The 27,769-nt window shown below is 52.1% G+C and overlaps 10 protein-coding genes across 10 annotated transcripts; 6 read left to right on the forward strand and 4 right to left on the reverse strand.

The window, feature by feature from the left end:
* Positions 1 to 310: 310 nt before the first annotated feature.
* AA0111_g1363 (hypothetical protein) lies at positions 311 to 3,953 on the forward strand (the record flags this gene model as incomplete). The annotated part of the gene is made up of 3 exons (XM_028647014.1): positions 311 to 483; positions 535 to 619; positions 666 to 3,953. The coding sequence occupies 3 exons, from the start codon at positions 311 to 313 to the stop codon at positions 3,951 to 3,953; spliced, it is 3,546 nt and encodes a 1,181-aa protein (XP_028511338.1).
* Positions 3,954 to 9,985: 6,032 nt separating this feature from the next.
* On the forward strand, positions 9,986 to 11,459 carry AA0111_g1364 (hypothetical protein; the record flags this gene model as incomplete). Its single annotated transcript, XM_028647015.1, has 4 exons — positions 9,986 to 10,325; positions 10,374 to 10,489; positions 10,539 to 10,623; positions 10,675 to 11,459. 4 exons carry the CDS (start codon positions 9,986 to 9,988, stop codon positions 11,457 to 11,459), a joined length of 1,326 nt encoding a protein of 441 aa, XP_028511331.1.
* A 475-nt stretch (positions 11,460 to 11,934) lies between these two features.
* On the reverse strand, positions 11,935 to 12,750 carry AA0111_g1365 (hypothetical protein; the record flags this gene model as incomplete). Its single annotated transcript, XM_028647016.1, has 3 exons — positions 11,935 to 12,150; positions 12,199 to 12,531; positions 12,583 to 12,750. The coding sequence occupies 3 exons, from the start codon at positions 12,748 to 12,750 to the stop codon at positions 11,935 to 11,937; spliced, it is 717 nt and encodes a 238-aa protein (XP_028511332.1).
* A 641-nt stretch (positions 12,751 to 13,391) lies between these two features.
* Positions 13,392 to 14,084, reverse strand: AA0111_g1366 (hypothetical protein; the record flags this gene model as incomplete). Its single annotated transcript, XM_028647017.1, has 2 exons — positions 13,392 to 13,701; positions 13,750 to 14,084. The coding sequence occupies 2 exons, from the start codon at positions 14,082 to 14,084 to the stop codon at positions 13,392 to 13,394; spliced, it is 645 nt and encodes a 214-aa protein (XP_028511333.1).
* A 707-nt stretch (positions 14,085 to 14,791) lies between these two features.
* Positions 14,792 to 15,510, reverse strand: AA0111_g1367 (hypothetical protein; the record flags this gene model as incomplete). Its single annotated transcript, XM_028647018.1, has 2 exons — positions 14,792 to 15,332; positions 15,377 to 15,510. The coding sequence occupies 2 exons, from the start codon at positions 15,508 to 15,510 to the stop codon at positions 14,792 to 14,794; spliced, it is 675 nt and encodes a 224-aa protein (XP_028511334.1).
* A 2,044-nt stretch (positions 15,511 to 17,554) lies between these two features.
* AA0111_g1368 (hypothetical protein) lies at positions 17,555 to 20,980 on the forward strand (the record flags this gene model as incomplete). The annotated part of the gene is made up of 6 exons (XM_028647019.1): positions 17,555 to 17,673; positions 17,790 to 18,460; positions 18,647 to 19,058; positions 19,185 to 19,701; positions 19,794 to 20,202; positions 20,256 to 20,980. The coding sequence occupies 6 exons, from the start codon at positions 17,555 to 17,557 to the stop codon at positions 20,978 to 20,980; spliced, it is 2,853 nt and encodes a 950-aa protein (XP_028511339.1).
* A 1,167-nt stretch (positions 20,981 to 22,147) lies between these two features.
* AA0111_g1369 (Acetyl-CoA acetyltransferase) lies at positions 22,148 to 23,552 on the reverse strand (the record flags this gene model as incomplete). Its single annotated transcript, XM_028647020.1, has 3 exons — positions 22,148 to 22,485; positions 22,537 to 23,347; positions 23,397 to 23,552. 3 exons carry the CDS (start codon positions 23,550 to 23,552, stop codon positions 22,148 to 22,150), a joined length of 1,305 nt encoding a protein of 434 aa, XP_028511340.1.
* A 1,002-nt stretch (positions 23,553 to 24,554) lies between these two features.
* AA0111_g1370 (hypothetical protein) lies at positions 24,555 to 24,725 on the forward strand (the record flags this gene model as incomplete). The annotated part of the gene is made up of 1 exon (XM_028647022.1): positions 24,555 to 24,725. One exon carries the CDS (start codon positions 24,555 to 24,557, stop codon positions 24,723 to 24,725), a length of 171 nt encoding a protein of 56 aa, XP_028510987.1.
* A 99-nt stretch (positions 24,726 to 24,824) lies between these two features.
* Positions 24,825 to 25,304, forward strand: AA0111_g1371 (hypothetical protein; the record flags this gene model as incomplete). The annotated part of the gene is made up of 1 exon (XM_028647023.1): positions 24,825 to 25,304. One exon carries the CDS (start codon positions 24,825 to 24,827, stop codon positions 25,302 to 25,304), a length of 480 nt encoding a protein of 159 aa, XP_028510986.1.
* A 679-nt stretch (positions 25,305 to 25,983) lies between these two features.
* AA0111_g1372 (hypothetical protein) lies at positions 25,984 to 27,706 on the forward strand (the record flags this gene model as incomplete). Its single annotated transcript, XM_028647024.1, has 2 exons — positions 25,984 to 26,400; positions 26,459 to 27,706. The coding sequence occupies 2 exons, from the start codon at positions 25,984 to 25,986 to the stop codon at positions 27,704 to 27,706; spliced, it is 1,665 nt and encodes a 554-aa protein (XP_028510985.1).
* Between the last annotated feature and the right edge of the window lie 63 nt (positions 27,707 to 27,769).

A 27,769-nucleotide genomic window follows, 5' to 3' on the forward strand; every position in this document is an offset into this window, starting at 1 on the left:
TGCAAGTGTCGTCCCAAAAGGGAGAGGTCGGTCTTGGCGGCGCTATGGCCAGCGCGATGGGCGGCCCACTCGATTGTTTGGATTCGTCCCGCGTCACAACATTGAAGGTCCAACACCCCAACGCCCCGGACGACAACCCCCCCAGGATAGCCCTTTTTGCCTTTGGCGCTGCTATTCACGACTGATCCATTTCAAGACGACATGCGTAGCTAACCTAGACGACACTCGACCTTACCCGGAACGCGACTGCTAGCACCGCGACGCGCCTACTACTACACGCCCTCACCGTACCTCACCGCACACATTCGACATGGCTGCCCGCAGCAAGGCACCCACCGTTGGGTCCGCTGGCTGGATCCTCGAAGAGCGCCACCAGTCCAACACGCTTGTATCCCAGGAATTGGAGGATTTTGGCTTCTCTGTGCGCAATGAGCTGGAATGGCTCAATGAACACATGTTCGACATTTTGTCCAGCGACAGACAGTATGTCGCGTCTACCTCGCGCCGACGCGCATCAGACTGACTTTCCGGCAGACACAACCTCGATGTCTTCAAGACACCCGGCAAGTTACGCGGCAAGACGCCCCGTACCGCGCGAAAGAAGGCTGTCGATCGCCAGGTAAGAGTTTTGCATGCGCCTTTCGTCCCATACTAACATTCCGAAGCCTCTCGCCAGCATACAATCTGCAAACGCGCAGAAACGCACAAGCGCCGCCGAAGAGAGTCTAAGAAATGTCAAGGCTAGATTCCAGATTGCCGAAGATGCTGAGAACACAGTACGACAGTCGCCCCAAGTCGCCCGCACACCTATTGCGCGACAGCTGTTCGCCAAGCCCGAGAGCGCTGGCAAGGAGAACGTTGACAGCAGCTTCCACGCCAATGTATTCGAGAAGCGCCCAGCACAGTCTCCCGCACCAGCATGGAATCCCATTCAGTCCTCACAAGACACGGTAATGTCTTCAGAAGCCAGCCAAGTCTTCTCGCCGCCACAGAGCTTCTCGACTCAGCCCACACAGCCAGCCCAGTCCTTCCGTCATTCGATACACGACAAGGAAGAGGAGCGCGAGACTGGCGATTCTTTTGTTTCAGCCAATGAAGGTTTCGCAAGCAAGAACGCGTCGAGGGACGCCTCGCAGACAAAACACGCAGATGTATCTGCCATGAGTGTGGACGACGACGAGTACAAGGCTGACCACTCGCGAGACGAGGCTGATGGTACCATGATTCACCACGACATTTCTGATGGAGAGGACCACGACATGGAGGACGAGGATATGGCCGATTTTCCCGAACCACCACACGTGGTATCCGAGCAGTACAGCACTTCTGCTGAAACCCACGACGCGCTCGACACGGCGAACAATCGCACTCTGGCCCCCGAGCCCAAGACCACATATGCTCAAGACCACTCAACAACACCGTCAGGCCCGCCGCCCGCATCTCCCGAAGCCGAAGTCAACGATACGCTCATCCACCATGACGTCGACGACGAAATGGACGTTGACGATGACGTGCGCTCGCCTTCAGACAACTCCAGCCCCGTAAAGCCGCTCGTTAGGAAGAGCAGTCTTACTTTTGCTTCTCTCCCCGCGCGCGAGCCGTTGCTCCCAAAGAAGAGCATGGGCAATCGCGTGTCACGCATCAGTCACCTCGACCAGAACAAGGGCCGCAACAGCCATATGGGTAGATTTACAGGAGGAAAGAGCCTTGGAGGCTCACAGCTTGCGCATCCAGCAGAGACGCAACATGCGGACGACATGGACGTCGATGAAGACCGACCGGAGCTCCAGCGAGAGGAATCAGAAACGACCAAGATCCACAACAAGACTTCCACACAGCGTCTGTATGAGCGTATCAATATGCTCAAACAGCAGAACGACGCACCGAAACGCATCAGCCAGAATATCGTATCCGCACAATCGCAGCCTGAGAGTTCTACTATGCAAGCAAAGGAAGAGGTCGCACCTGCGCCAGCTTCACAACCAGCATACCCCAGTCTTCCCGCACCAGAAGCCACGCAGGAGGAGGATGACGATGACGACTGGATCTCACCTGTCCGAACAGCAGCAGTCGCCCCCAAGGTATCCAGGCCGGCTTATAACAAAAGCTATACTGCTGATGCTCAGCCATCACCAGCCAAACACGTGCCAGCCAAACTCACCAACCTCACTTCATTTTCAAATCCAGATCTCTCAGCAGTTGCTGAATCAACCACGCCGGTTGGCTCTCCGACTAGTAAGAAATACATGGATGGCCCCCTCAGCGCATCGAAGTCTAAATTGTATTCAGCATTCCGCTTAGCGAAGGAAAAGCTCATCGGGTCGAGTGCTACTAGCGCTCAGGTCAAGATGGACGCTCTCAAAGAAAGCCCTGCAAGACCCAAGTTGCCGTCCTCAGATGCATCAGACGAGGTCTCCAGCAGCCCCAAGCGCGCAGAAAGACCAGTCTCCATCTTCAACCACATGCGCTCGCCTTCTAAGGATTCCATCAAGTCTGGTAAAAGTGCTACTATGCCTGGTAGCCCTCTCAAGGGCGATGGCCGCCGAACTCGCAGCTCTACTGAACGGGAGAAGCAGAAGGAAAAGGAGACCCGTGAGAAGGAGATGCGGGAGACCAAGCAGCAGCAGCGTGCTGAGGACAGGCTCAGGCAGATGCGTGAGAAGGAGCAGAGCAAGGCCGCCGCGCAAGCTCAGAAGGCTAGGGCCATGGGAGCAAAGACACCGACCGCCATGTCCTCCCAGTCAAGCCTGAGAATGCCTACTGCCGTGGCTGCGAACAAGACGCCAGCTCAGGCAGCCCCACAACCGCCCGTGTCTCGCCCTGGCGTCCCTCGATCGAATACTGCCTCTTCCAGAGAACAAGATGTTGACTCTGGCGACGAGATGCCACCCCCACCTCCACCAAAGAGCCTTTTGCCCACTACTAAGGCCACCAAAGCACCTCTTCGAGAGCCCAGGAAACTTGCCAAACCAACAAGCAAAGACGCAATAACCACGAAAGCACCACAGAAGATCATGGTTAACCTCAAGAGTAGCCAGTATGGCCAAGCCCCACCTCCTGCAGCTCGTCCAGCTGCATCGTCCAGCAAGCCTCTTCCTTCTGCTCCACAGAGCCTGAACAAGTCTGTAGGCCCATCTTCACGACCTCCTCCAGCTGCGTCATCTCGACCGGCTTCAGCTCTGTCTACCAAGTCCGTACCCGGGACCAAGACATCAAAGCCTGTTGCTAAGCCTGCTGCAACCCGAGTTGCCCGAGCGCAAACAGTCGTCGAGAAGCCCAAAATCTCAGCGTCTCAGCCACCTCGATCTGATCTCGGAGCCGCCCGACCTGTATCACGATTGCAGACAGTTCAAGACGCCAACCGTATTAATATCCCTCCTATCAACCCTGCTAAGCCTCCTCCCAAGCGACAGTTCCCTGGCGAGGGTGATGAGACTCTTCATCGTCCGGCCAAGAGACCTTCGCAACAAGCGAAAAATCTCAACCCAACTACCCCAGGCCATGCTCAATTCGCCAAGGGCAAGATTCCTTTCGCTGCCGAGTCTTCATACCAGCCGGCGTCCCAAACACCCCACATCCAATACCCCAACGGAGACGACATCAAGCTCCCCGAAATCATGACCGACTCCGAGGATGAAGACTCCGAAAACGAGTTCGAGCAACCAAGCTGGGTTAACACGCCCAACCTACGCGAAATGCTCAGCAACCAGCAGCTCATGGACCCCGAACACATCTTCGGGCCCATTGCACCATTGGAGATGGAGAAGGTGTTCCCCAACAAGGAGCGCCACAAGAGGTTCCGCGAGCGTACTAGCAGCGCCTACTGGGCCAACGACGAAGTCACAGCTGAAGAGAAGCGGAAGGAGCGCGAGGCGAGAGAACGTCTTGTGAGGGATGGCGGATGGACGTACAATCCATCGCCACTTCCTAAACAGGCTGGTTCTTCGAGATGAAATTGTCACGACGGTTTGAGGTGTCAGCATCTTCATTCAGGCGCTTATGTCTATTCAGAGGACAGCGCGTCCGATGTTTGAGTCTTGCGTTGTGTGTGTGTGTGTGTGTGTGTGTGTGTGTTGTAAATATATGTTGTCCGAGGCGCATCACGATCCGCATGAATGAGCATGAAGAATAGGCGTGCTTGGAGGTATTGGTTAGGTCATTGTTTGTAAAGGCGTTATGGGATTGGCAAACATCTTCAGGATGAGCGGAGCATCGGCCCCAAAGAGTGGCTGGCTATGATTGCTGGCGTTTTGATGTTTTATCGGCTTACTTTCTTGGATTAATTTTTTTTTTTGGAGTAGCTCTATGAAATGGACACTCTGATCACGTTCACATATCAATCGCTTTAGTGTATCTGATGACCTGATCTTTAATTGATAATATGCTTGTGGATGTTGTCTCTCTTCAACGCTGATATCGTAATGTGAACGGGGCGGCTGCAAAGCCGTTCAACGGTGTAGGCAGCATGCAGATGGAGTAGAGTGTATCTATCATAGTTGTGTGCGCGCAGTGGTGAAGCAGTATCATAGTTGCTACCGTTAGGCAAGGTTCAATCTATGTATTTGTCCATAATATTCTTCCATCTCCTTTTCTCTATTTCACAGCCTAGGGTACGGTTTCCGATGATGAAAAGCAATTCTTTAACCTTTCCATGGCATTGTTTTCTTCTACAGCCAGACGGAATGCTTTTGTAAGCGCCGTGTACGACAAATTGGCGTAGTTGGTGCCATACCCGTGGTCCTCGCCGTCAAACACCATCAAAAGAGGAAGTGACAGCGGAAGGCAAGAGACAGATTAGGCTGTCTGCATAGCTTTCAGTCAGATGTGACGTACGGTCATGAACACCCATTGACCATGTTTACCAAGCAGTCGGTTGCCACAGACATGGCATCATTGGGATGGAGTCGCAGAGAGCATCTTGGAGCGGAGTCATGTTGTATTTCCCGTAAGCAGCGCCGACTGGTCAGACACCGCTCTCACAATTGCTAAGTTCAAACGAGAGCATACCTATAAACGTCCAATAAACCTGGCGAGTAGTTTATAGACGGCATCCGTCGGCCCCTGCGGGACGTATCTTGGGTTTCCCGGCTCGTTGCATGGTGGCGGCCACGTTGGAGAGCGGAGATGGGGTAGTGCATGCTTCCAAGACCACCGATAGGATGGTGTGAGGGGAGGCAGAGATAGAGTAGGGTTACCAGCCGGGTACCGGAGCAGAGGAGGGATACGTGCATGAAGGGACCAAAGCTCGTAGCTTTGATGGCGTCTTTTGCGTGGAATCTTATAAATGGAGGACGCCGCCTGATAGAAATGGTGCCTATCTCCATTACTGTGAATGTGGTGTGACATGATGTGCTGGCTGGCGTCCACTACCTGGTAGACAACAATGACAAATAGTAAGGAATTGCGAAAGGAACATGTGACGCACACCCAGATGTAAAGACATATGAATACATACGGAGATGTAGCGGAGAAGAAAACTAGGCGGAAGGGCAATGGGAGCCCAAAGAGTGAGGCATACTTATCCTAATTCGTTCAACGTCCGTAACGTTGTCCAACCATTCTCATGTTCAAAGGCTCGCACTGTAACACCTGTAACACCTGTCAGGGCTGTCAGGAACATGTCAAATCTTTGTGTCGTGGTACCCAGAAACAGAACTAGCCGCCGTGGTACTCGTCCCCATTTGCGCATCTGACCCGGAGCAAGTACTGGGGTTGTCCTGTTCAATTGCGAGGCAACGATGTATGCAAGTTCCTTGCACCATCTAAAGTCCCTACTTCTGGATGGCTCGGCGAAAAGGAGCCCAATAGTAGAACAGTCTCAATTTTCGTCAGCCAGGAGCGGTTTGTTGCTTCGTGCGATCCGTATGGGTTTCCAGGTTGGTGAAGCGACTATCGCTCGGGCGCTATGCTAGCTTTCCCACGGCTTCTAGATCGTCAGATAATCTAAAAAGATTATCTAAAATAGCACGATGCAGATAGGCACTGGTATCGAGAGCGGATACCTATCTCGGCAGTCGCACGTCGTGAGGGGTGGGGCAATGCTGCTCTTGTTGCACCGCGGTCAATGAACTGCGCCCTGTTGAACCATTGCACTGACGTGGAGCGAAAAAGCAAGTAAATCGGTATGGTGATCCACACATACTTTTGCTACTTTTATTGAACGTGCATCTGCTGCTCGAGTGTCGTCTTATGCCGTCCTACCATGTGAGAAGCGCCACAAAGCTTGATTGTATCACCGCAGCTGTCAGTCAGAACCTCTTCTGGAGCACAGAGCATTTATCTTCGACAGTGAGTTGCTCCGAAAACCTTTCGCGAGACGTTGTGTGCCTGATCGTCGTCACTTGTGACGCTTAACAGTGGTTGTTCCTGACATTTCAGCCGGACGAGGTGCCTTTTAATGGAAACAATGCGGAGGTCACCTCTGCATACTTCTGGTCCTAGTACGAAGGCACTACTGAGCGTGGCCTCCAGATCACCTTGTTGAAAGCGCAACAAGAGGCGATTTCAGGGCTTGGTAGTACGGAAACCGTTTGGTGGGGCAGAAAGTCGATTGCACTCAGTGCTTCCGCGTCGTAAGGTTGCGTGAGACACGTCTTTACGCGTCACCCGTCGGGCACGAGGGAGGGAGATTTTGACAACTTGGTTGCACCATTCGCCATATCAAAAAGGGCTGAGCGGTGTCCGGACCGGACGAATGCAATTGCTCTGAAATGCCATGAGCAGGCCTTTTGCGCGTGCTGGAATGGTGTGGCACAATCGTGAGATGACTTTGGCTGGATAGAGAACGCTTAGGTAGCTAGTGCCTGTAAGAAGCAGGATCAAAATTCATGCTGCGAGAGCGGCATGATGACAATTTGTCATTAGAGTACCACTCATTGTGTAAGAAAGCGATGTAGAAACGATTGAATCTAGACGCTGAGGACGTATGCAGTGCTTTAAACATAAGTTAACACTCGCTCGGTGCACAGCTCGCTGCCGTTTGGTCGCACTGTCTTTTTTGCTTAATCCCAAAGAGGTACTACTGCCGACGTCTTCACTGAAGAGATAGATGTGTTACGACACTACATGTCGTGCTGAATGGCCACGCAATTGGATACGGTCCACTTGCGCTTGTAGTCTCGAACTGTCTTATTGCTGATATTTGTGATCTTTCTCGTGCCTCTATTGCTTGAAAAGCCAGTGAAGAGCTTGTCCGTAGGACATCTCTGGCAGTTATGCTTGTCAGACATTGATCGAATTTCGGATACTTGATCCGCCAGGCCACGCGTACGGCAAAAAAGATAGCGAGGTAACTAACAACTCCTTTACGGTATTGTCTCAAAGTAAGCACTCTTGAATGTCGGCCCGGCGACGAGATTGCGGCTTGCGCCCACTCTGGTATCTGCAAAGGTCAAGGTATCTCATTGCCTGTGTCATGCACAATGATCACACTCAGAGGCCGCTCGAGCACGGTATCGTTTTACCTGGGCTCTTGTGGATAGATGTCTTGAACCCAGAATTGAGTGCCCGCTGAAACAACAAGACAGCCATGGAGCCTCAGTAGCTGATCTTTGCCACTCAACTCGATCCTGAGCTCACAGTACAGCGATACCTTGCTGGCTAATCCCGGACGGTTGAGCCGTCTGTCATCCCACTGTGACGGCTTCTGTGCGACCAGCGGAAGCGGAAAGACTCTGCGCATATGCACGATGATCGACAGCGAGTGCGCATCTCCTCCCCTACCTGGTCGCCGTACGAGTGACCCGAAGTCCCAGAACGCAGTGAACCCTGAGCCAATTGAAGCTGTGGCGTCGAGAGTCTGCTCATGATCTCACGATGGCGCTCTGCTTTGACCGGAAGGCAGTATGAGTTGTTCGAATCTCCCACCGCCGGCTGCGCGCAGTGACAGCGGGTCAGGCAGTGAGTATCCAGGCAGCCTCGCTTGACGGCATCATTTCACCAGTGGAAGAGCGTCAAAAGTACAGAATAGTCCTGAAAGAGCTCTTGATCAAGCGATGGCCACGGATGGCCACATGAAAAGCTGCAGCTTGGCCTTTTCTGTCTTTGAGCGGTCTGCGCTGAGACATAAACACCGCCTCTCTTCGTGGGAAGATCTGCAAACCTTGCAACGCATACTGGGACCGATAGGGCAAGCAGTTTTGGTCAATGATGTCCAGCAACGCGCATGTTAGGTCGGGGTTCGCTCTCGATATCTTTGCCTGGCGGATAGGTGAAGGGGCTTGCATTAGAGTACGTCATGTCTCACTGCCGAGAGATTATTGTGATCAATCCGAGAATGCTTTTCAGAATATCAACTTTGAATGAAAGTTTGGTCGCGATTGCAGGGGCAAGCGAGCAGGGCCAAGGTTGAACATCTCGAGTATCGCCAGCGGGAACAAGGCTGAAAGCACACGTCAATGGTGTAAACCAATAGAGTTCTTTGAGAAAATCGCAATCGTGCAGATGTTCCGAGACCCGTGAGAAATTGGGCCACGTTTGCAACGAGAGGACAGAGACCGTGCACTTGTACTCCTGCGGAAAGCTGCAGATAAACATTACAACGATTCGTTCTTTCATGCCATACTGACAAGGAGGACGCAGTAGATCTGGAATCCTGTGAAGGACCAAACACAGCTAATTTGAGTTTGGTGATGCCACTCATGTGTAATGGAAAAGGGATCTGCAATGTGGTGGTGCAATCGTCGAATAGCCTAGCAGTGGACGCCGATATCGAAAACATGGACACTATTCGTTTTCAGTCCACCGTATCCGTTGTAGGTCATGTATAGACGTTGCTGGGAAAGGTGAGATGCCGCAGCTCTCACTTAGAGCACCAGTGATTGGTGAGTCGCGGCAGTGCTGCCAGCTCGCACGTTCCCCATGGCCCACAGGAATTGTTTCGGTTGATATCGACCCATATACCGTTTGAACAAAGGTAATAGATGTAGATCCCAGTCTAGATGCAAGGTTCAGGGCGGGAGCAGTGTTTGACGCCGTACGACACAATACCCTCGATCCATCCTTCGCCATCTCCTTGTCCATACCCCAGCACTTGCTTTCGGTAACGATCGTTTGATCCTATTAGTGGGTCCGCCACTGCGTACCCCGACAAGCCATGTAGTGTGCATCTGAGGCTAAAGCACGTCCACTTACACACCGGACGTCATCTGCAAGGCGCTTGGACAAGCTTTGGCGACGCACTTCGCCAAAGGTGAGCAGCTAGCGGGCCGAAGTGAAGGTAGAGTTGACCCGTTAAAAGAACTGTGTACAGCACAAGTACCTTCTCCTACGCTTCCGTCCCTCCCTGGTGATCTTATCCGAAAGCTCTCCAAAAAGGATAGCCAGGCCCAAATTTCGACCCTTTGGTAAGAACTGCATCCTATTCTGCCTGACACGACTCATGCGATTGTTTCTCCTTGAGTTCTGCTGACTTGGCCTCCCAAAGTGATTGACCGACTTGTACTGTTGCGATAGCCGAGCGAGGGTATCCGTTGGACACCACACGAGACCCAGCTATTCGCCACGGGACGACGACGTTTGTTGGAAAAATCCACTGCGGTATTGAGTCATTACCAGCGTGCAGCGCACGTCTCTTCACCGTCAACTCTACCAGCGTGCTGTCGACCAAGTACCGACCTCAACACGGTACGTATGTTGCGGAGGCTACCAGTTCCATCTGATGTAGGGTACTAATCGCGTGGAGGCCGGTTGCTAGAGCTTCGTGTTATCCGGATCACTTCCTCAGTGGTCAGTAGTATAGAGTGATCATCGCGTCCTCGTGAGCATTCCGCAAACGAACTGGACGTCGGCCTCTTCTTCCCGTCACTGCCATCAAACACCCCTCTACCCCAAATCGCTCTTTCGTTCCACAGCAGCTTAGCCTTGCTTGTCAACCTGGTCTCTGCGTCCTCAAGTCCACTGTCCCTGTCAAATACTGGTACCTTACAAGTACCTGTACCAACAGTCTTCGTTCCGCATACTAGAAAGTTCTTGTGTCATCCACACCATGAAGATATCGCACTTGTTGAACCCATTCTGCGGTGGCCTGGACGATTTCCGCAGTTCTAAATCGCCCACGCCAGCCTGCTATCCAGTAACAACAGTTGATGTTCCTAGACAACAGAAGATTCCAAAAGACGCTCCGATCTTCTCAGAAGGGAATAGGACCGTCGGCAGCGTCAACTTCCCGCCCCACGAAGCCGGGGATGACCAGGAGCTCTTACAACAGCATCGCCGATTTCAAATCTACCCCCTTGGGGAGATCTTCAGGAAGGGTGTACGGCACATTCCATACAATAGCGACAAGAAGGCTTTCCACGAAAGAACTGGGCGCGAGGCGTTCGAAAGTGAGCCTTATCTGATGTTATGAAGGCTCGGTTCTGACTTGTGAATAGTGTTCCAGTATACGTACAAGAGACCCAATGAAGACAAGGAGTACGTCGTGGTCTGGGACTACAATGTCGGCCTCGTTCGTATGACACCCTTCTTCAAATCATTGAAGTACTCCAAGGTAAACAGTCGGTCTCCGTTATGGATGCATACAAGGCTAACGTCTCTAGACGGTACCGGCGAAATCGTTGAGAGAAAACCCCGGTATGAAAGACATTAGCTACAGTATCACCGGCGGTGCTCTGGTGTGTCAAGGTTAGTTATGATACTCTGATCAATGAGCGGAGAAGTACTGACCCACTTTAGGTTATTGGATGCCCTATCACGCCGCGAGAGCTATAGCTGCGACCTTCTGCTACGACATCCGATGGGCGCTCACCCCTGTATTCGGGAACGACTTCCCTTCCATATGTCTGCACCCGAGCGATGCATGCTTTTCGAAGTTCCTCATCGATCCAGCCACTGTCCGGTATTGCGCGCAGGAGACAGTTCGTTTCAAAGAGCTTGGCCCTGCATACACATTGTGCAAACCCGATGCCTCATTGCTGCCCGAGACACACAAGACGCACTGTGGGCATTCCTCGATGAATGAGGAAGTTGCAAGGCATCGGCGCGTGCGACCGTCCGATATTGAGAGCGGATATGGGACGGACACTGATCGGACTGGTAAGTATCTTTGTTCGCCCGAAGTATCTCCTCGTACCCAGTTCACGCCGATCAACCGGTCCCAATCCCCATACTCGCCGCGCACAGCCGTCTCTTCGCTCACGGGCTCACCCGTCAGCTTGAACGCGCCTCCAGGTCTGCTCACCCCAACATCAGCTCCTTGCGAATACCAGGGCGGATTCTATCGAACAAAACGTACGCATTCGAACGTCGCCTCTTACGATGACTGCGGTGACGAAGCCCTCATCCGCCTCGAAACAACGGCAACTGTCGACAGCGCACATGGCTCCGAAGTGGACATGTCCGGTGGCGATGACAACCATACACACGGAGATCTTGAAGCGGCGGCGATGTTGTTGTCACTATCAGGAACAGGAGCGACGATGCCACCGACAAAACGAACGCGTCGTGGTTCGAGAATTTAGGGAAGCGCTGATTCTCACCTTCCTCACAAGATCGTTAGATCAAGTACCGCCAGTGGTCCTTTCCTTTCCCGTCAGCCGATGACGTCTCCTAGCCCTTTTTGTCCTCTAAGCTTCGTGCTCCAGGCCCATGGATTCCACCTCTGAACTTCCGACTAGTACTTTGATTTTCTAGAACTCATCGTCTGCACACTCGTTAAGCAACATGCATGTGGTCTGGCTTGTTTCTTTCATGTGTACAAAGGCGCACTATAGGCGCTTCGGTGTCGCTGTTTAGCATTACTTCATGTTAGCGTTTATGATATCCACTCGGAAGAAAAACCATCGCATAAGATCAGCAACTTTGCACACCCAGTGCTAAGCGGCCTGGCACATATTGTACTCAAAAGTGTAGATAGGTAGATAGATGTATCCTGGTGAGCGAATTACAACCTTGTTATGGTCATCGCATGCCGTATTGTAGTGATACAGTGAGAGCTCACTTAGAAGCTGCCTTCTGGCTCTCAATCCTTTTTCGTGTACCATCGATGACTGCCTCCTCGTCCCAGATGTATGTCACACTGTCCTGCTTGACGACTTCAGCGGCCCATTTCGAGAAGTTGGGCAATGCGTCAAGGCCGGATGTGATAGACTTTGGGAGGAGTTCGTTCTTGGCCATGGCATATGTTCGGATGATGAATGGTGCTGTCAGTGCCTGCAGTATGTCAGCTTCGCTCGTGGTCAAGATGACACAAGAATGTACCTCAGCCAACGTGACCTTCTGACTTCCACCAAAGAATGGCTTCGCGTCTTTTAAGAGCGGTTCAATCTCCTTGCCTACAACGTCCACAAATTCCTGGCTCAACTTCGCTTTCTCATCTTCAGTACCTGACATCAAAATCTTGTAGAAGTAGCTGCCCGCCTTGCTAAACCAAGTGTCAACGAAGAAGTTGATTCTTGCCCTGGTCAAGGCAGCATCTGGGGATCCTGCTGCGGGGAGGACGTGCGAGGGGTACGCATCGGCCAAGAACGTTGCAACGACGCCAGATTCTGTGATGATCTCGCCGTTGAAATTAATTGCAGGAACAAGACCGCGCTTTTAGAGCGTTAATGCTGTTTCGACGGTTGGACAAGAGGCTAAACGTACAGGGTTAATTTCAAGATACCATGGCTCTCGCGGCTTGCCCAAGTCAATGATGACTTCCTCGTAAGGAAGGCCCAACTCCTTCAGCACAATGTGTGCACGATGCGCCCAAGGGCAACGATGGTTGGTGTATAGGGTGATCTTGGGCGTGTTTCCATTGAGTTGAACCATGATGGGCGATGTAGAATGGGAAAGGTGATGTCAGCGCTAGGTTATGCGGCTGAGAATATAAGGAATACGACTAGACAGAGACGGATGCTGGGTACAAAGCTTAGCTGGGCTGGATTATAATGCGACCTGAGACAAATCGCGTTTATTTATGATGCTATGTCGAGGCTCGTAACTCGGCGTTGAGCTTAGAAATCAGCGTGCGGATGCATTACACCAGTATGCTGGGGGATGCCGACATGTGGGGTAAGTGGTCCGCGTTCCCTAGAAGTTGCGCGCCTAATCCCCGGAGCTTTTCGCCCGTATTCCCATTCCATGTGAGATCAGATGCTTTGTGTAGGAACTCTAGCATCTGACAACGCCGAAGCTCGATGACGAACTGTATAGGAAGCCTGTAAAAGGCAGAAAATGCGTGGCGGTGTTCGCCCTTCCCATGGGGGGATGTGCATGCTCCTTCTCGTAGGCTCGGAATCCGAGCCTCGGAGGACGAAAGACTCCATCTCCAGAGATATCAGCCAGATGCAGGCCTGAAGAAGACCGTCATGTGCTCGTCCGTCCGTCGGCCAATGTGCGATAGCCCAGGGTTGTTTTGTCCCGCCGAGACTATATTGTGCAGTATGGGCCTGCTCAACGTCACCCACCATTCAGCGGATAATGCCGTCGCCTTCGACCTTCCACTCCATGGCATTTGCGTCTGTCTTCTTCTTCGCCCGGCGCTTCTCATTGCGCAGCCGCCTCTTCTCCTCGGCATCCTTTTCCATTTGCTCCTTAGACATGGCCAATCTCGCATCCAAGTCCGTCACCTCCATAAACTTGTCCTCGTCTCGTTTTCGCTTGAGATATCGTAGGCGGTCGCGTACTTCCTGGACTGTAGCGCGGTGTACTTCGCCCGACTGGCCCGTCGCGACCAAATGCTGCTTGCTATTCAAATGTTCGACGTACTGAATGTTATCCCTGGTAGGTGTTAGCGTAGTCTAGAGACTTGTGACGGTGAATACATACTTGAATGTAAGGTCACAGGCTTGACAGTATGCGCCCGCACCGCGTCCCCTCTTACCAACGGCTGCCGCTGCCGATGTGAGGGTCTGCTTTCCAATCATCTTACTCCAATCTATGCGCTCCGACCTGGCCTCGGTCTGCTTCAGATCGTCGGGCGTAGACGCCCTCCGCCTGTATGTCTTGCCAGCCAGTTTCGCTTCATATCGCTCTTTTCCTTCCTCGCGGTCCTTTGCCTCCCTATCCTTCGCCCTTTGCGCCATCTCGTCTCGGTCCCATGTTTTCCTGAAGTCTGTGTCGCCGCCGCCTTTTGTTCCATATGCGCCTGCCTTTCCGCTCATGATGGGCGAATGTATCAAGTACGCGCTTCGCGATCGCGTTTAGGTATGGTCTAATTGTTTGGAATCATATAAGTCGCGGAGGACCTCGACGTAGTCGCGTGGCGCTGGGTGAAGCTCGGGTGATAAAAGTTGCTGATGTTGTGTCTTGCGTTTTCTACAAGCTCAAGCTTCGACTTTCCAAGCCATAAGTGCACGGACTCAGTGGAGCCTTAGGGATCTTCTTCACCCAACGCGACGTGCGCACGAGGAACTCTTCATCTCTGATTGTATTGAAGTCATCTATGAAGTTGAATTCGCTGCTGAGGACAGATAGTGATGTTACTCAGTGAAATGAAATCCCTTTGGACGAATACACCTCGCTATGCGTAATTTCATTTATGCGCTTATAGTAGTCGCATACCCGGAGAACGAGACCAAGAAAAGAAGCGCCAGTACATGCTATAGTCTGTGGATACTATCCAACAATGCGTCGTTGCTTCGTAAGCCATTCGATGGCTGGTGATAAAGGAAAGAGCTCGTCTTGCTCAACTGTAAGATATCCCTAAGGGGCACGCAGTTGCTTTCGTGTTGAAGCCGTAATGAGGAAGTTTGTGTACACCTTTAGGGTATACCTCATGAGAGATGACCTCCTTTATAGTCCTTCGTACGTGTGGGCGGTTGTGATTAGATCTCATGATAAGGGCATCGGGTACACAATCTTGGCCCAGTCAGAAATCGTAAGATTCTGGCGGTCGAGGATAGGCCCCGTTATGATGAATCGGTGGGGTTGGTACAGGAGGCATCTGTCCACGCATCACTCTGAGTGCCATATGCATCTGAGGCTGCTGTGGTACTGATCCCTCTCTCTCCGCTCGGTCCCGCCGCTTTTTCTTTTTCTCTTTGACCCGATATCCTATATCCGCGTAGCCTGCCGCGGCGAATGGCGGCTCAACGACTTCTCGAGAGCGATCGTCCGGTAGTCTGAGGTCGACAAGGCTATAGAAATAGTCGAGGACTTCTGGGTATCGTAGTACGGATGCGCGCCAGTCGGCATCAATACCGCGCTTGAGTTCTGCATGCGCTTCTGCAATCTGTGTTTGCAGCGTCGATATATACATTGGATGAAGCGGGGGATGGCCCGAGTATCGCATGTAGACTTCGTAGTTTGGGAGGGAGGCTAGGTATGACGAATGCGCTTGCTTGCGTATCGAGGTCAATCTTTCGAATGCGTTGAGGATGTGCTGGCGAGCATGGTTGATTACCCAGTCCCTAGACAGTCAGCATTTATCGTAAAGAGCGCATCTTCCCCATACCGTATCTCGGCCAGCCTCTCGTCCATGGCACGCTGTTCGGCCTGCTTGACAGCGATTTGCAGCCGCTCCGATTCGCAGGAGCATTCAGGATACGGCGGCGCATTGCAGATGGCACAGTTTGGAGATGCATCCATTTCGAGGGTGAAGGCTTGGAGAGCCAGTGCTAATCATCGTCGGTCCAGAGTGGGACAGACACGGTTGGGAAGCTGCCTCAAGACTCGCTATGCAGGCAGAGTGAGGCTTCGATGTGGAGTATCGTCGGTTTAATACAAGCCCAAGACGGATGCTCGCGCTTGGGTAGTCAGGCACAGGCGGTGACAAGTGACATGTTACATGACGAGCCCTGTGGAGGCCCGTGACTGGGACTGGCTAGTTTCGTGCGGCTTATGGACGGATTGATGTATGGAACAGACTTGCGGATGCGTTATGAGTTGGCAGAATCGCTAAGATCCGCTCGACACCCAACCTCGCGCTATGCCAAGATTATTTACATCTGACAGTCGGTAGGCTCGATCGGAAGCTAGTGATATGTCAACTACTATGCTTCACCGTCTTATGGTCAAAAGAAACTACTTCGATCATGAGCCTGCGTGACACATGTTAGTATTCGATCTTTACAACACGTTACCCCGCCTCGCTTCCAGCCTTGTCCGACCCCTCTATATCGATATGTCCGATTGGGTCCAGCGCAAGAGTGCTTCGAGTCCAGATCCATCATACAAAGGACGCATCAGCGGTATACATCTCAGTGTCACTTGGGACGCAACGTGTGACAGATCCATTTGACGTCTTCTATACCTCATGTATCCACTTGGGCATGGTTGACCATTCTAAGCGGGTGTACATTGAGCAGCGCTGTCTACAAAAACAAGTGTTTTTGCAGCTTTCGGGCGTGTTTCCAGTAAATGTTCGCTCATGGTTGATATGTCGCGTCTCAGTCTCTCGCCGAAGGGTTCTGTTGGGCGGTCAAGCCATGGAAAAGACGAAGCTTACGAAGACATCCATTTCTATCGCAAGGTAGCAGTCTGAAACATCCGGTGTGATTCAAAGGAAGAAGAGCGCCTTGGAGATAGTTCCGCGTCTGCATGGTGATCTCTGGTGAACTTAGACAGCTGTTGCGTCCGCGGGCGCGTTCTTGACATGGTAGATTCCCTGACGTCACTTGTCACCATTGCTACAGCTAGCGTCTTCAACGTGTGAAAAGAACAAATACACGCGTTTCAGCTTTGCAGCAAGTACTATATGTATAGCTCATGTCCACCGCGCTTCCCAACATAGCAGCTACACGCGATTGCTGGTTGGGTACGGAGCTAATCGCCCCGAAGACCCTATTTGTTCGGCTCCCGAATGTCAATTCTTCGCCGACTCTTACGACCCTCCGATGAACGGTATCTTCCTGACCGCTAGCTGCACGCCTTGCAGACTTCCATATCCAGTGGTTACGCTCGCCGATTTCGCATGTTTTGCAACGCTTTCCCAGCGGGCTACCCATTGCAGCATGCATTTCCCCCGAAGGTCTGCTATCTTCTAGACCCTTTGGAACCAATCGCAAAGCTGCCACAAGCGTCAGAGGATGGCTTCCGCCAGGATCGTGCTTCGCGCAGAACCGATGTGGGGTTTGTCAGCTCCGGTTTGCTGGGGCTGGGGTTCAATAGCCCCGTAAGATTCGCATCTGTAATTTTCAGCTCCTGTACCCCAAGAAGTTGGCAAGGTCGAAATGCAATCGAAATGGAACATGTCAAGTATATATTCGTGTCGAAATACACTATACATGCATCACAAGCAACTGTCACCCCCAACCTCAACATCCAAAATCATCACTGCGATGCATGCTACTGACTCAGCGTTACGAGCGCGTTCTCTATCGGATGACTAGCCCGCTCTAAACGCAAGACTGGCTAATCTGTATTCTGCGAACGCACGGACTGCGCCCTTCAACTCGACATCCTGCAGAATGCGGTTTAGCGGCTGTAGGAAGTGTGCAGTGCTTTCTTGGGTATGGCCTAAGGTGTGAGTCTGAACCAGCAGTCGTACTTAGGATCCATCATCCCGCAACGACATCTTGCGCCTTATCGTCTAATCCGTACAGAGGGCGCGCACTTGTCTTTTAATCCTCCGAAAATCATTGACACCGACCAATACGATCTGGTCTTGCTTGTGAGATCGTGGTCCGCCATCATGGCTACTCCTAGTGCAGCCTTCGATATGGCAGACTTTGTCGATTTCGGGGAAGCAAGCATGCCCAATGTGTCACAAGAAACCGATCACAGCGTATCAGGAACCTTGCTACAACAAAGGTGAGTTTGCCGAGCATCGTCGTACAACCTCGACTTGAAACTTGCTTGTTGCGGGTTGGCAAGGATCGTGGCTCATACTTGCCAACTCACCTTAGTATAGTTCTAACATGTACTAGCGTTCCATCAGATGACGATTCTGGAGCTTTGGAGCAATCCAACAGTGCTCAACCTACGAGTACAGACTTCAACACAGACTTTAGCAGCTGGCTTCCACGATACCAGAAGCCTGCTCATCCATGTGAATACTGTCGATCGAGATCACTGGAGTGTTTCGTCTATAACTCTGATGGCTCAAAGCAAACCGGATGCTCCCCATGCAACGCTTTGTTCCGGCCATGCAGCTTCAGCAACCCCGAGAGGATGCCAGGTATGCGGCAGAGGACTGCACTAGACACCTTAGATGTTGTGGCCGAGAACGATACGCGACACTTTGGTGGACTTACGGGCAAGAAGCAGATGCGATCGCTGGGTCATCTTGGCCCAATCGAAGATGGGAAAGAGGATGACGAAGGTCTTAAGAAGGGTGCCGCAGGTGCTCGCTTTCCTCGAGCCGCCGTCAAAGTACTGAAAGATTGGATGCTGATGCATATCGATCATCCTTATCCTACCGACGAAGAAAAGGAGGATTTGAAGCAGCAGACCGGCCTGTCGCTCAACCAAATCTCTAACTGGATGGCCAACACACGGCGAAGGCAGAAGAATCGACCCAAGCGAAGCGCATCGCCGAGCCTTCGACCTTCGACAGAGGCTATCAATATCCCAGCAGGCAAGACCTGGGAAACTTTGAGTACGTACACCGAGTCTGGGTTCACTCGCTCTCATAAAACTCTGGCGTCGACATCCACCGGGAAGTTTATGACTTTCCGAGTAGATGAAAAGCGTCCAGATGTTGAGCACAGAATTCCAGATACTGGCGCATCATTTCAAGTGCCAGCGCTCCAGCAAACGGAAGTTTTGGGTTAACTCGCGACAGATCCTTTTGAACGATGGAAACACTCTCCCCCTGAGAACGAACCGGCGCCACTGGAAGCTATTGCCCACGCTGTTGAAACCTTTGACCCACCAGAATCTGCCAGTCTGAGTAGCAGCTACCGTAAAGATGGCTCTAACAACAGCACTGGAAGCTTCTCAGTATTTAGAGCACCGTCTATCTCGTCTTTGGAGACCGGCCTCACGCAAATGTCTTCCGGCTCTCTTGGATCTCGCAACTCAGCTTACTCGCATGGATCACGGCACTCTCTAGGCTCCTTGAACAGTCTGAAGTCAAAGGAGAGGCGGAGGCGTCGCCGTCTCCCTACCCGAGCAGCGAAGGCTAGTCCTGATGAGGGTCAACGTATCTTCCAATGCACGTTCTGCACTGATGCCTTCAAGTCCAAGAATGACTGGTATGTACAGCCTCCCGCCTCGTGTGAGGAAGCAGGGTTGCACAGCCCTCGATCTGCAAGGTCATGATACCTCAAATATCTCAGCGGCTTCACATACTTGCAATGTCAAATGCTAATGTATCAAAGGTCCCGTCACGAGAAAAGCCTCCACTTGTCTCTGGAGAAGTGGTTATGTGCACCAATTGGGGAGGTTGTCGCCGACAAGGCTACCGGAAAGTCCAGATGTGTTTACTGTGACGAGCTAGATCCCAGTAAGGACCATTTGGCGACGCACAACCACTCGGCTTGCTACGAGAAAGGCCCAGAGTCTCGAACCTTCTACCGGAAAGACCATCTTCGACAGCATCTGCGACTCATGCATGGTTGCAAGATGATCGCGAGTATGGATACATGGAAGTCCGAAGCCCAATACATCAAATCCCGTTGCGGTTTCTGCGGTATGAACTTTGACAAGTGGGAAGATCGTACCGCCCATTTGGCAAAGGAGTTCCGAAATGGCGCAAGCATGAAGAACTGGAAGGGATGCAGAGGCCTAGACCCTCATGTCGCCATCCATGTGACCAATGCTATGCCGCCGTATCTTATTGCTAACGAGAGCAAATCTCCGTTTCCCTTCTCCGCCAGCAACACCACCAGCCTCAAGGTACGTACTACCGTAGCGAACATGCGGACCCACAGTGAGGTCAAACTCCACGCAGATCTTCGCTGAAGTCTACTTTGCTAATCTTCCAACAGCAACTCAACCTATCGGTGGAGAACAGAGATCTTGAGTATCTTCTGCCCAACTTTGATATCAACACCGCGACGAACAATATATCCGCCGCATACCAGACCGGAAGTGATCCTTCAACAATCGGGCCTATCGTCTTGACAACACCTAAAGATTACTCCTCTTCAGAGTCGCCAACCGACAACCCCAATGCAACTTGCTGGGAGATCCTTACATTGCAACTGGGACGCTTCGCACGAGAGTATATCGACAAGCATGGAGCAGGAACCTTGACCGACGAGATGCTACAAAAGGAATCACGTCGTATCCTGTATGATGATGACGATCCATGGAACCAGACCTCTGCCGACAACTCTGAGTGGTTGAACCTGTTTAAAAAGGCCCACGGGATCGACGCCCAAGCCCCAGTACAGAGTGAGTGTTTGAGATTATATACGCCTGTCACGCTATGTCTAACATCAAACCAGATATTAATGGAAATCACGAGATTTTTGAAGATCTCGGTATCAACTACGGCTCTGCTGTGGACCCAAGCTTCGATGCGAATAATGTTTTCCGCTGCACCTCCATGGCCCAGGACGACCCGATGCGCGCCATCTCCTACGAATTCGCGCTGTCTGGCTCTACCAACTTCATTCAAGGACATGCACGAAATCTCTCCTCAGGTCGCGAAACACCCTACAGTATACCGGGGCTAAGTGGATCGCCCACCTCACCAGCCTCGTACGCCCCCATTACAACGGCCGCCAGTACAGACAACCTCCTGGGTGTATACGAGCCCATCTCAGAACTCGCATGCACAGCAGCAGGTAGCGCAGGTCCCTGCTTCGGCGAACATGGCGAGATTGGGTTCACTACGAAAACTGCCGGATCGCCGAAGAGGAGGTACTGGCTTGACGAAACGAACGCGCATATGGCGCCGTTCACAACCAGCGCAGCCGCAAATCCTATCCTTGACTGCCCGACTGCTGGTGAATCTACCGTCGACGATTTCCAATTCCCGTCCTGGGATCAGTTGCCCGAGGACTTGCAAAACCCGACGAGTAGTGCAGACTATAACTCTGCCATTTCAATTGCTACTACCGGGGTCAGCATGTCGGCGGTGGAGGGTGCTGCGTCGATGCCTTGGGATGATATGGACTTTGCTATGGATTTGGACATGGATTTGGATATGAATCTGAATCAAGCATGAGGCAGAGGGGGGTCTTTCGATCTTCGCTTGTAACAGTGCTTTTTGTTTCTTGTTTAGAACGCCGTTCGCTTATACCCAGCGTTAACGTAGTAGGCGTACATCTGGGGTAAAAGGTTTCTCCGCTTCTCGGGTCCATGCTCTATGAATCAACATGTCATTAATGGCTTCACACCTAGACTTGATATTGTTGCCCGACCATTCAATATACCATAGTGAAAGTGCACTTCAAAAATACTTATTGCGCCTTTTACTAAGCATCTGAAGCCTTACGTGCGACGAAGGCTTTTACAGTTGTATTTGGAGTAGAGCGAAATTGCTTGATGTCGTACTGTAATACGGTATGTTAAAGGCCCTCGCCGTACCTTGTTGTCACAAAATAAGACCTTGCATGCTAGCAAGGCCTCCACGATTAGGTTCAAGGTACACCGTATCAAAGTAAAGTATTGTAGCAAAGATGTTCACCATTCTTTCATACTATTTAATTCCATTGCATGACTTCTCAGCCTGAAAATGCCCATGTTGCTCACGCATAACCGCTTGTCGTCTTCCAGTCGTTCGACCCTTACTTTGGTAAGATAAATCGAGTAGTCGTTATCTCACGTATTATGTCTTACAGCGTATCACCCCGCGTCCTATGCTGTCATCTGCTTCTACTCGCGTAACTTCTTGTTTGTCGTTCCACAACCACGCACCTACCCATCACTGTCCTGTACGTAGCCGTAAACACACCGCATACTCCACCTTTGTGCTCCACACCACGAAGGAAACACGTTGCTTCAGATCTTTGTTGTTCGTAAAATGCGGTGTGATTTGCAAGCCTTGCTCACATAGGGCCAGTTTTGACTACATAATACGTGTTGTTCGAGTGGCGAATATATCAACATCCTAGGCATTGTGGCGGAGTGGTTATCGCGCAAGACTTGAAATCTTGTTCCTTAGGGAGCGTCAGTTCGAATCTGGCCAATGTCGTCTTTTTTGCCTGTCTATCTGCTGTGTTGTTGACTGTGAGCCATTGCTGTTTGGTTAGGGCTGTACGATACACTTTGGTTCGAAGGCCACGTGGGATGCCTGGATCGTGACACCACAAGTTTGTGAACACGCATCCCTTTGGTATCATTCACTAACTTTTTTGTGATTCGGTATACATACCATCTTTCTTACCCTGACCTACAGTTGATCCGCGCTGACTCTTTGAACGATGATACCTGATGACGCGCCACCTCCGTTGCAGATGACAGCTGCACCATACTGTCCAACCTCCAGTTGATGTAGCAGTGTAACCAGGATCCTGCTTCCGGAGCTACCCAGGGCGTGACCCAGAGCAATAGCACCACCTCTTGGGTTTACATTGTCCGTGCCGAGACCAAGGATCTTGGCATTGGCCTTGATAACGGCAGCGAAGGCCTCGTTGAACTCCCAAATAGCGATGTCGTTCTTTGAGAGACCGGATTGCTTCAGGAGTTTCTCAACGCAGGAAGCGGGGGCGACGGGAAAGTCAATGGGGTCTGGGTAGAGTCAGTGAGAGTGGATGAGCACAAGAGTCCGTGAGTACATACCAACGGCAGCATCGGCGTAGGTGACGACCTTTGCCAGTACACGGCTGTCCTTGCCGTATTGCTGTGCGATTTCCTTGCTTCCGAGTATCAATGCTGAAGCGCCATCACTGAGGGGCGAGCTGTTCGCCGCTGTGACTGTGCCATCTGGCCCCTTTTCGAAAGCTGGTTTCAGCGTGGAGACCTTGTCCAGCTTCAGCTTGTTGTACTGCTCATCCTCGGAGATGACAGTCTCGCCCTTCCTCGATTTGACAGTGACTGGCACAATTTCATCTTTGAAAAGTCCGTCCTTGTATGCTTGCTGTGCGCGCTTATATGTCTCGATAGCGTAGTCGTCCTGGTCCTGTCTTGAAACCTCGTACTTCTTTGCCGTGTTCTCTGCACAGTTGCCCATGTGGATCTGGTTGTAGACATCCCACAGTCCGTCAGCGATCAAGCCGTCCTGCAGCTTCTGGTGGCCGAATGCTGGTTGCTGGCTGGCCCTGTTCATATAGTACGGAACTCGTGTCATGTTCTCCATTCCTCCAGCGACCTGTGCTTCCGCTTGCCCGAGCTCGATAGTCGAGGCGGCAATGTTTACTGCTTTCAGACCCGATGCGCATACTTTGTTGATCGTAGTGGCTTCGATGTTGGTGGGCAGCCCAGCGAAGATGGCTGCTTGCCGCGCTGGTGCCTGTCCGACGCCTCCGGAGAGGACGTTGCCCATGTAGACGGCATCTATGGAGGAGATTGGGACTTTTGACTTTTCAAGGGCGGACTTGATGGCTGTGGCGCCGAGTTGGGTCGCGGATACTGTTGTGAAGTTGCCATTGAACTATGACTTAGTGAGTAGCTGAGGTAGCTTGGAATACCATATTACTGACCACTGCGGTGGGTGTTCGGCTCGCGCTTATAATGTATGCATCCCGTATCTCTTTCCTTTGCGGCGCAGAGCTGCTGAACTGTCTTTGGATGCTAGCCAGCCGTTGTTGCGGCCGTGAGGCCATTCTCATGGATGTGCGGAGAGCGGAGGAAGACATGGCTGGATGATGCTACTGACAATGTTCAAAGTATACTCAGAACACGGTGAACACGGCCCTCGGGAGAAAGGGACTCTAACAAGTCGAAGCGTGAGAACTACATGGCGGCAGCACTTCCGCGGGCAAGCCAAATGCGGGCGGAATGTGGAGGATCCAGGATCCAACTCGTATGCCGAGGTTCGGCAGCACACGGCACCGCCCGGCTTAGTTGTTCCCTTTAGCCCATCTCCTTCCGCTTTCATTCGATGTTAGAACGACATCAAGAGTTACTTCCAAGCCATTTTCATGTCACGCTGGCTCTGAATTTTCAGAGCGCATCTCACGTCTCCTTACATGCGACGAAGTTCTCCTCGTTGACTCTGTTCTCGTGCATTGTCCAACGCAAACACATTCCTCGCCTCATCGAACGTGTCACATGTCTGCTGTCAATCATTATCACGCGTCATCACGACGGCCATGCAGTTTGGGCCTCTCTGCACGTTGCGCATATTGAGGCTCAGTTGTGATACAGGACCCGTCTGCCATTCCGAAGAAGCTGAGCTCGTGGTAACAGTACAAGAAAGTCGTTGATTGAGCACAATCACCCGCACATGACAGTTGACAGGACTGTCGTAGGGCACCCGTCTCACGTTTTGTGATATTTTCTCACCACAACAGTATCGACGCGCAATTCCCTTCTGCTCACCGGTCTGCTTCCGTTAGTCACATTTTCATGTCGGCGATTACTGCTTCAAAGACATCTTGTCATTTCTGTACCATCCGTCAATTTTTCCATTCGTCCTCAGAAAACGCCGCCCTGTAAGCACGGATATGTGCACGATTGTACCTGCAGCGCCATCATAGGACTAAGATTGTTTGAGTATGCTGTCTGTAGTACCACGCCAAATGAGTGATGTCCTACCTTGCCTTGCCGCTTTTGTGCCCCCCGATCTTGACGAGCGCGTCATTCCTCACATCCAATGTGGAATCTTTCGGATAGTCGTAGGTTTATGGCTTGCCGTCATGGCCTGGATCGAACACGGACGCATGACTTTGGATAGTAACATTGTACAGACACCAAAGACTCCTAGCTTTGGCTCAAGTTTCGAGCACACAACTGGTAAGAAGCACAAGCGGATTACCGGGGCGTCTTCGCCAGATATAAGAGTAGGTCAAGAGCGCGGCATGAACTGAACCAGGCTCCTACAGTTCAAGTAAGCTTCATCAGAGTCAGCCGACATACCAACTTCTTTCACTAAATTCCAACCTGATCGCAAGATCTCTACCACTAAGATGCGTATCCCAACCCTCATCGGGAGTCTCGCCTTGACAGCCAACACGGCTTTCGCAGCCTACTCTATTGTCAACAACAAGTGTCACTACCCTGTGTGGGTATCGTCTGTTCAGACCACAAGAAGCGAGCTGCAGAAAATCCAGCCGGGCGACACGTGGTCGGAAAAACAGAAATTCGCAGAAGACGGCACGGGCGTCAACATCCAGGTAGTCAATTCAGAAGATGCCTTCGGTACCAGCAAACCAATCTTGAATATGCAGTACTCTTATGGAGGAGGGCTATGGTACAGCTTGAGCAGTGCAGTCGGTCCCGCCTTTGTGGACGAGAAGGTCCGCATCCACAACACCGATGGTTTGCCTGTGCAGGAGATTGTCTGGATCGGTGACCACAGGCCGGAGAACGTCGCGTCCTACCCCAAGGGCGAGGCAAACTTGACGCTCGAGTTGTGCGATGACTTCAAGCGACGCTTCAAGGCCTAGGTGGCGATGCCGAATGGCTAGCAAGAATGTCTATGGTGGACGTGACGGACCAGAGAGAATGCAATCGTTTGGGAAAAGAAACGTCTAGTGACGGTCAGGGAAGGGCTAATCAGGTCAGAAGATGGCACATGGTTGTTTCGAGCTTCGCGTATCGCAATATGTAGTTCAACTAGATTAGTTGTAGCAATTGGCTGTTCTTGTGTGCGAGGTACGCAAGCTGTCCTAACATCAGTCTTTCCAGATAGTTTCGCAAAATCCTAATCTACATCAACTTGGGAAAGCTACTGCACCAGGCTTTTGACGCGTAGAATGATCATACAAACTTGGTCACATGGGGTTGTGTTCAGCTTGGATGGTTCCATGTCGGCGAACGGTTCAGAGGTGTGCTAGCGCATTTCTTTCACGCTAGACCCTGTTTGTAATGCAGCAAGTGATGCTAATGCTCGATAGCCGACCCTTCACTCTCGCAAACCACATCCCGCCTGCCGCATCGTTTCGATTTGCACTGCTTTCGTTGAACGTGCATGATTATCTCTTGCGCTCCTAGCGTCATACTGTGTAGTGACTCTAGACTTCTCTACAGCGAACCAAGCGGACCCGAACACTCGCGCAGCCCTGTGACGACCCTGTCTCAAACAGTCGACACCTCCAGCACCCCCCGAGGGCCTCACCTATCGCCATGGTCCGCAATGGCAGTCCGTCGCCGGCGGACAACTTTCCGCTAGGTCATTCCGCGACATCCCCCCAACCTCAACCTTCGAAGCGCGACAAACGACGCAACATGCTCGCCGAGAAGCTCGCGGAGATGATGGCCACATTCTCCGACAATAGGGACAGCCATTACAGAGCCCAGCTTGCCGCGCTACAAGCCGACATCAACCTGATTATGAAGGCGGATCCATATGCGAACCAGCCGCTCGAAGACGGCGGCGAAGAGGCCACAGAGCTCATCTCGCAAATCATGGGGAACAACGTACCTACCGCACCAAGCGCCGGTACCGATTACATTGCGCAATGTGGAAAACACTATTCGCGATTTGTAGATGCCGTCAATGATGCGATGGAAGAGCGCGACTACAACCTGACAATGCTCTGGGTGAGTCCCACGGCTTCTGCTGTACTGAGATGAGACGCTAACCGCCCATGCCAATTAGAACAAGAACCAGAACACGAAGAACGAGATCGAAAACTCACACTACTACAAAGTCCAAATCGCCGAAGAAGAGCACAAGCTGCTCGCTGCCACCATCCGCGAACGACTCGTCGCAAGCATACAACAACGGACAAACAGACTGAAGCGAGAGAAGGAGCAACTGGACCTATCCGACAGCAATGCGATGCTCCTCCATCCCAATCAGTTCAGCATAGGGCATCCTGCAAGCCCTGGCGGTCCACAAGCCCCCCGGAAGACTAGGAGAACAGGACACAAATTTGGCGACGCCGAGGATATGGCTGCTGCTACCGAGCACAAGCGAAAGCGCAAGCTGTACGAAGACCAGGATAACGATTCCCCAGGTCCCTCTGGTCGCCCTACCGAGATGGGCATCGGCTCACCCTTCCGCGAAGCCAAAGCGCGCACCATCAATGCCCAGTTCGAGTCGTCTGCATACTCCCTCGAGCGCTTGTTCAGCGAGAAGGAGCTCAACATGGCTATGAACCAAGCCACCATGGCCGCCTCCCACTTTTTCGCCAAGATGAAGAACACAGAGGCTGCACCGCAGGAAGCCACAACAAACGGCAACACCAATGGCACAAACGGCGACCACGCTTCCGAAAACGGAGACGCCATGGATCAGGATCAAGATTCCGACGACGTGCCCGGCGCGACGGATATGATGCGTCAACACTCGTCGAACCCTCACGCTACCCGCGGCGCTACACGCTCAGCACTGAACCCCACGGCAGCCATAGTCAGCGGACAAATACCTCCATTCATCTACAACCCGCCATTCGTTCTGGATGCCAAGATTTTCCAAAAGATCAACGCCTCAGCACCGCCACCACCTCCTCTTGGCGCACACGACATCGAGCAAGATCTGAAGCTAATGCTTAGGGAAGCACCGCCGGACGACGATATCAACGAAAAGCTCCTGCAAGCCGCATGCAATCCTGTCAAAGCGCGTGATTACCAAGTCCAGCCACCTAACTTCTCGGAGCCAGTCCACGAGATGACGAGCGCTCTTAGGAGCACAGCACCTCATTTAGAGGTGGGCGCAAGCTTAGGTGGTGTTCCGATGAGCGCGCAGAGCAGCATGGCGGGGTGGTCAGACGCTGGTGGAAACACACCACTGGGACGTTACGGCGACAGAGATTCGCTGGCTGTTGGTGGCCACGGTGGCGGTGTTGCGATGACACGGACAGCGAGTGGTAGCGGAAGGGGACGCGGCAGGGGACGTGCTTAGAAGGCCCGCCGTATACTCTGACGTCCTTGTTCGCTTCCACAATCTGTCTTAGGTTTCGCGATT

This window comes from Alternaria arborescens, assembly GCF_004154835.1.
Source record: "Alternaria arborescens strain FERA 675 chromosome Unknown contig_2, whole genome shotgun sequence".
NCBI classification, from domain to species: Eukaryota; Fungi; Ascomycota; class Dothideomycetes; order Pleosporales; family Pleosporaceae; genus Alternaria; species Alternaria arborescens.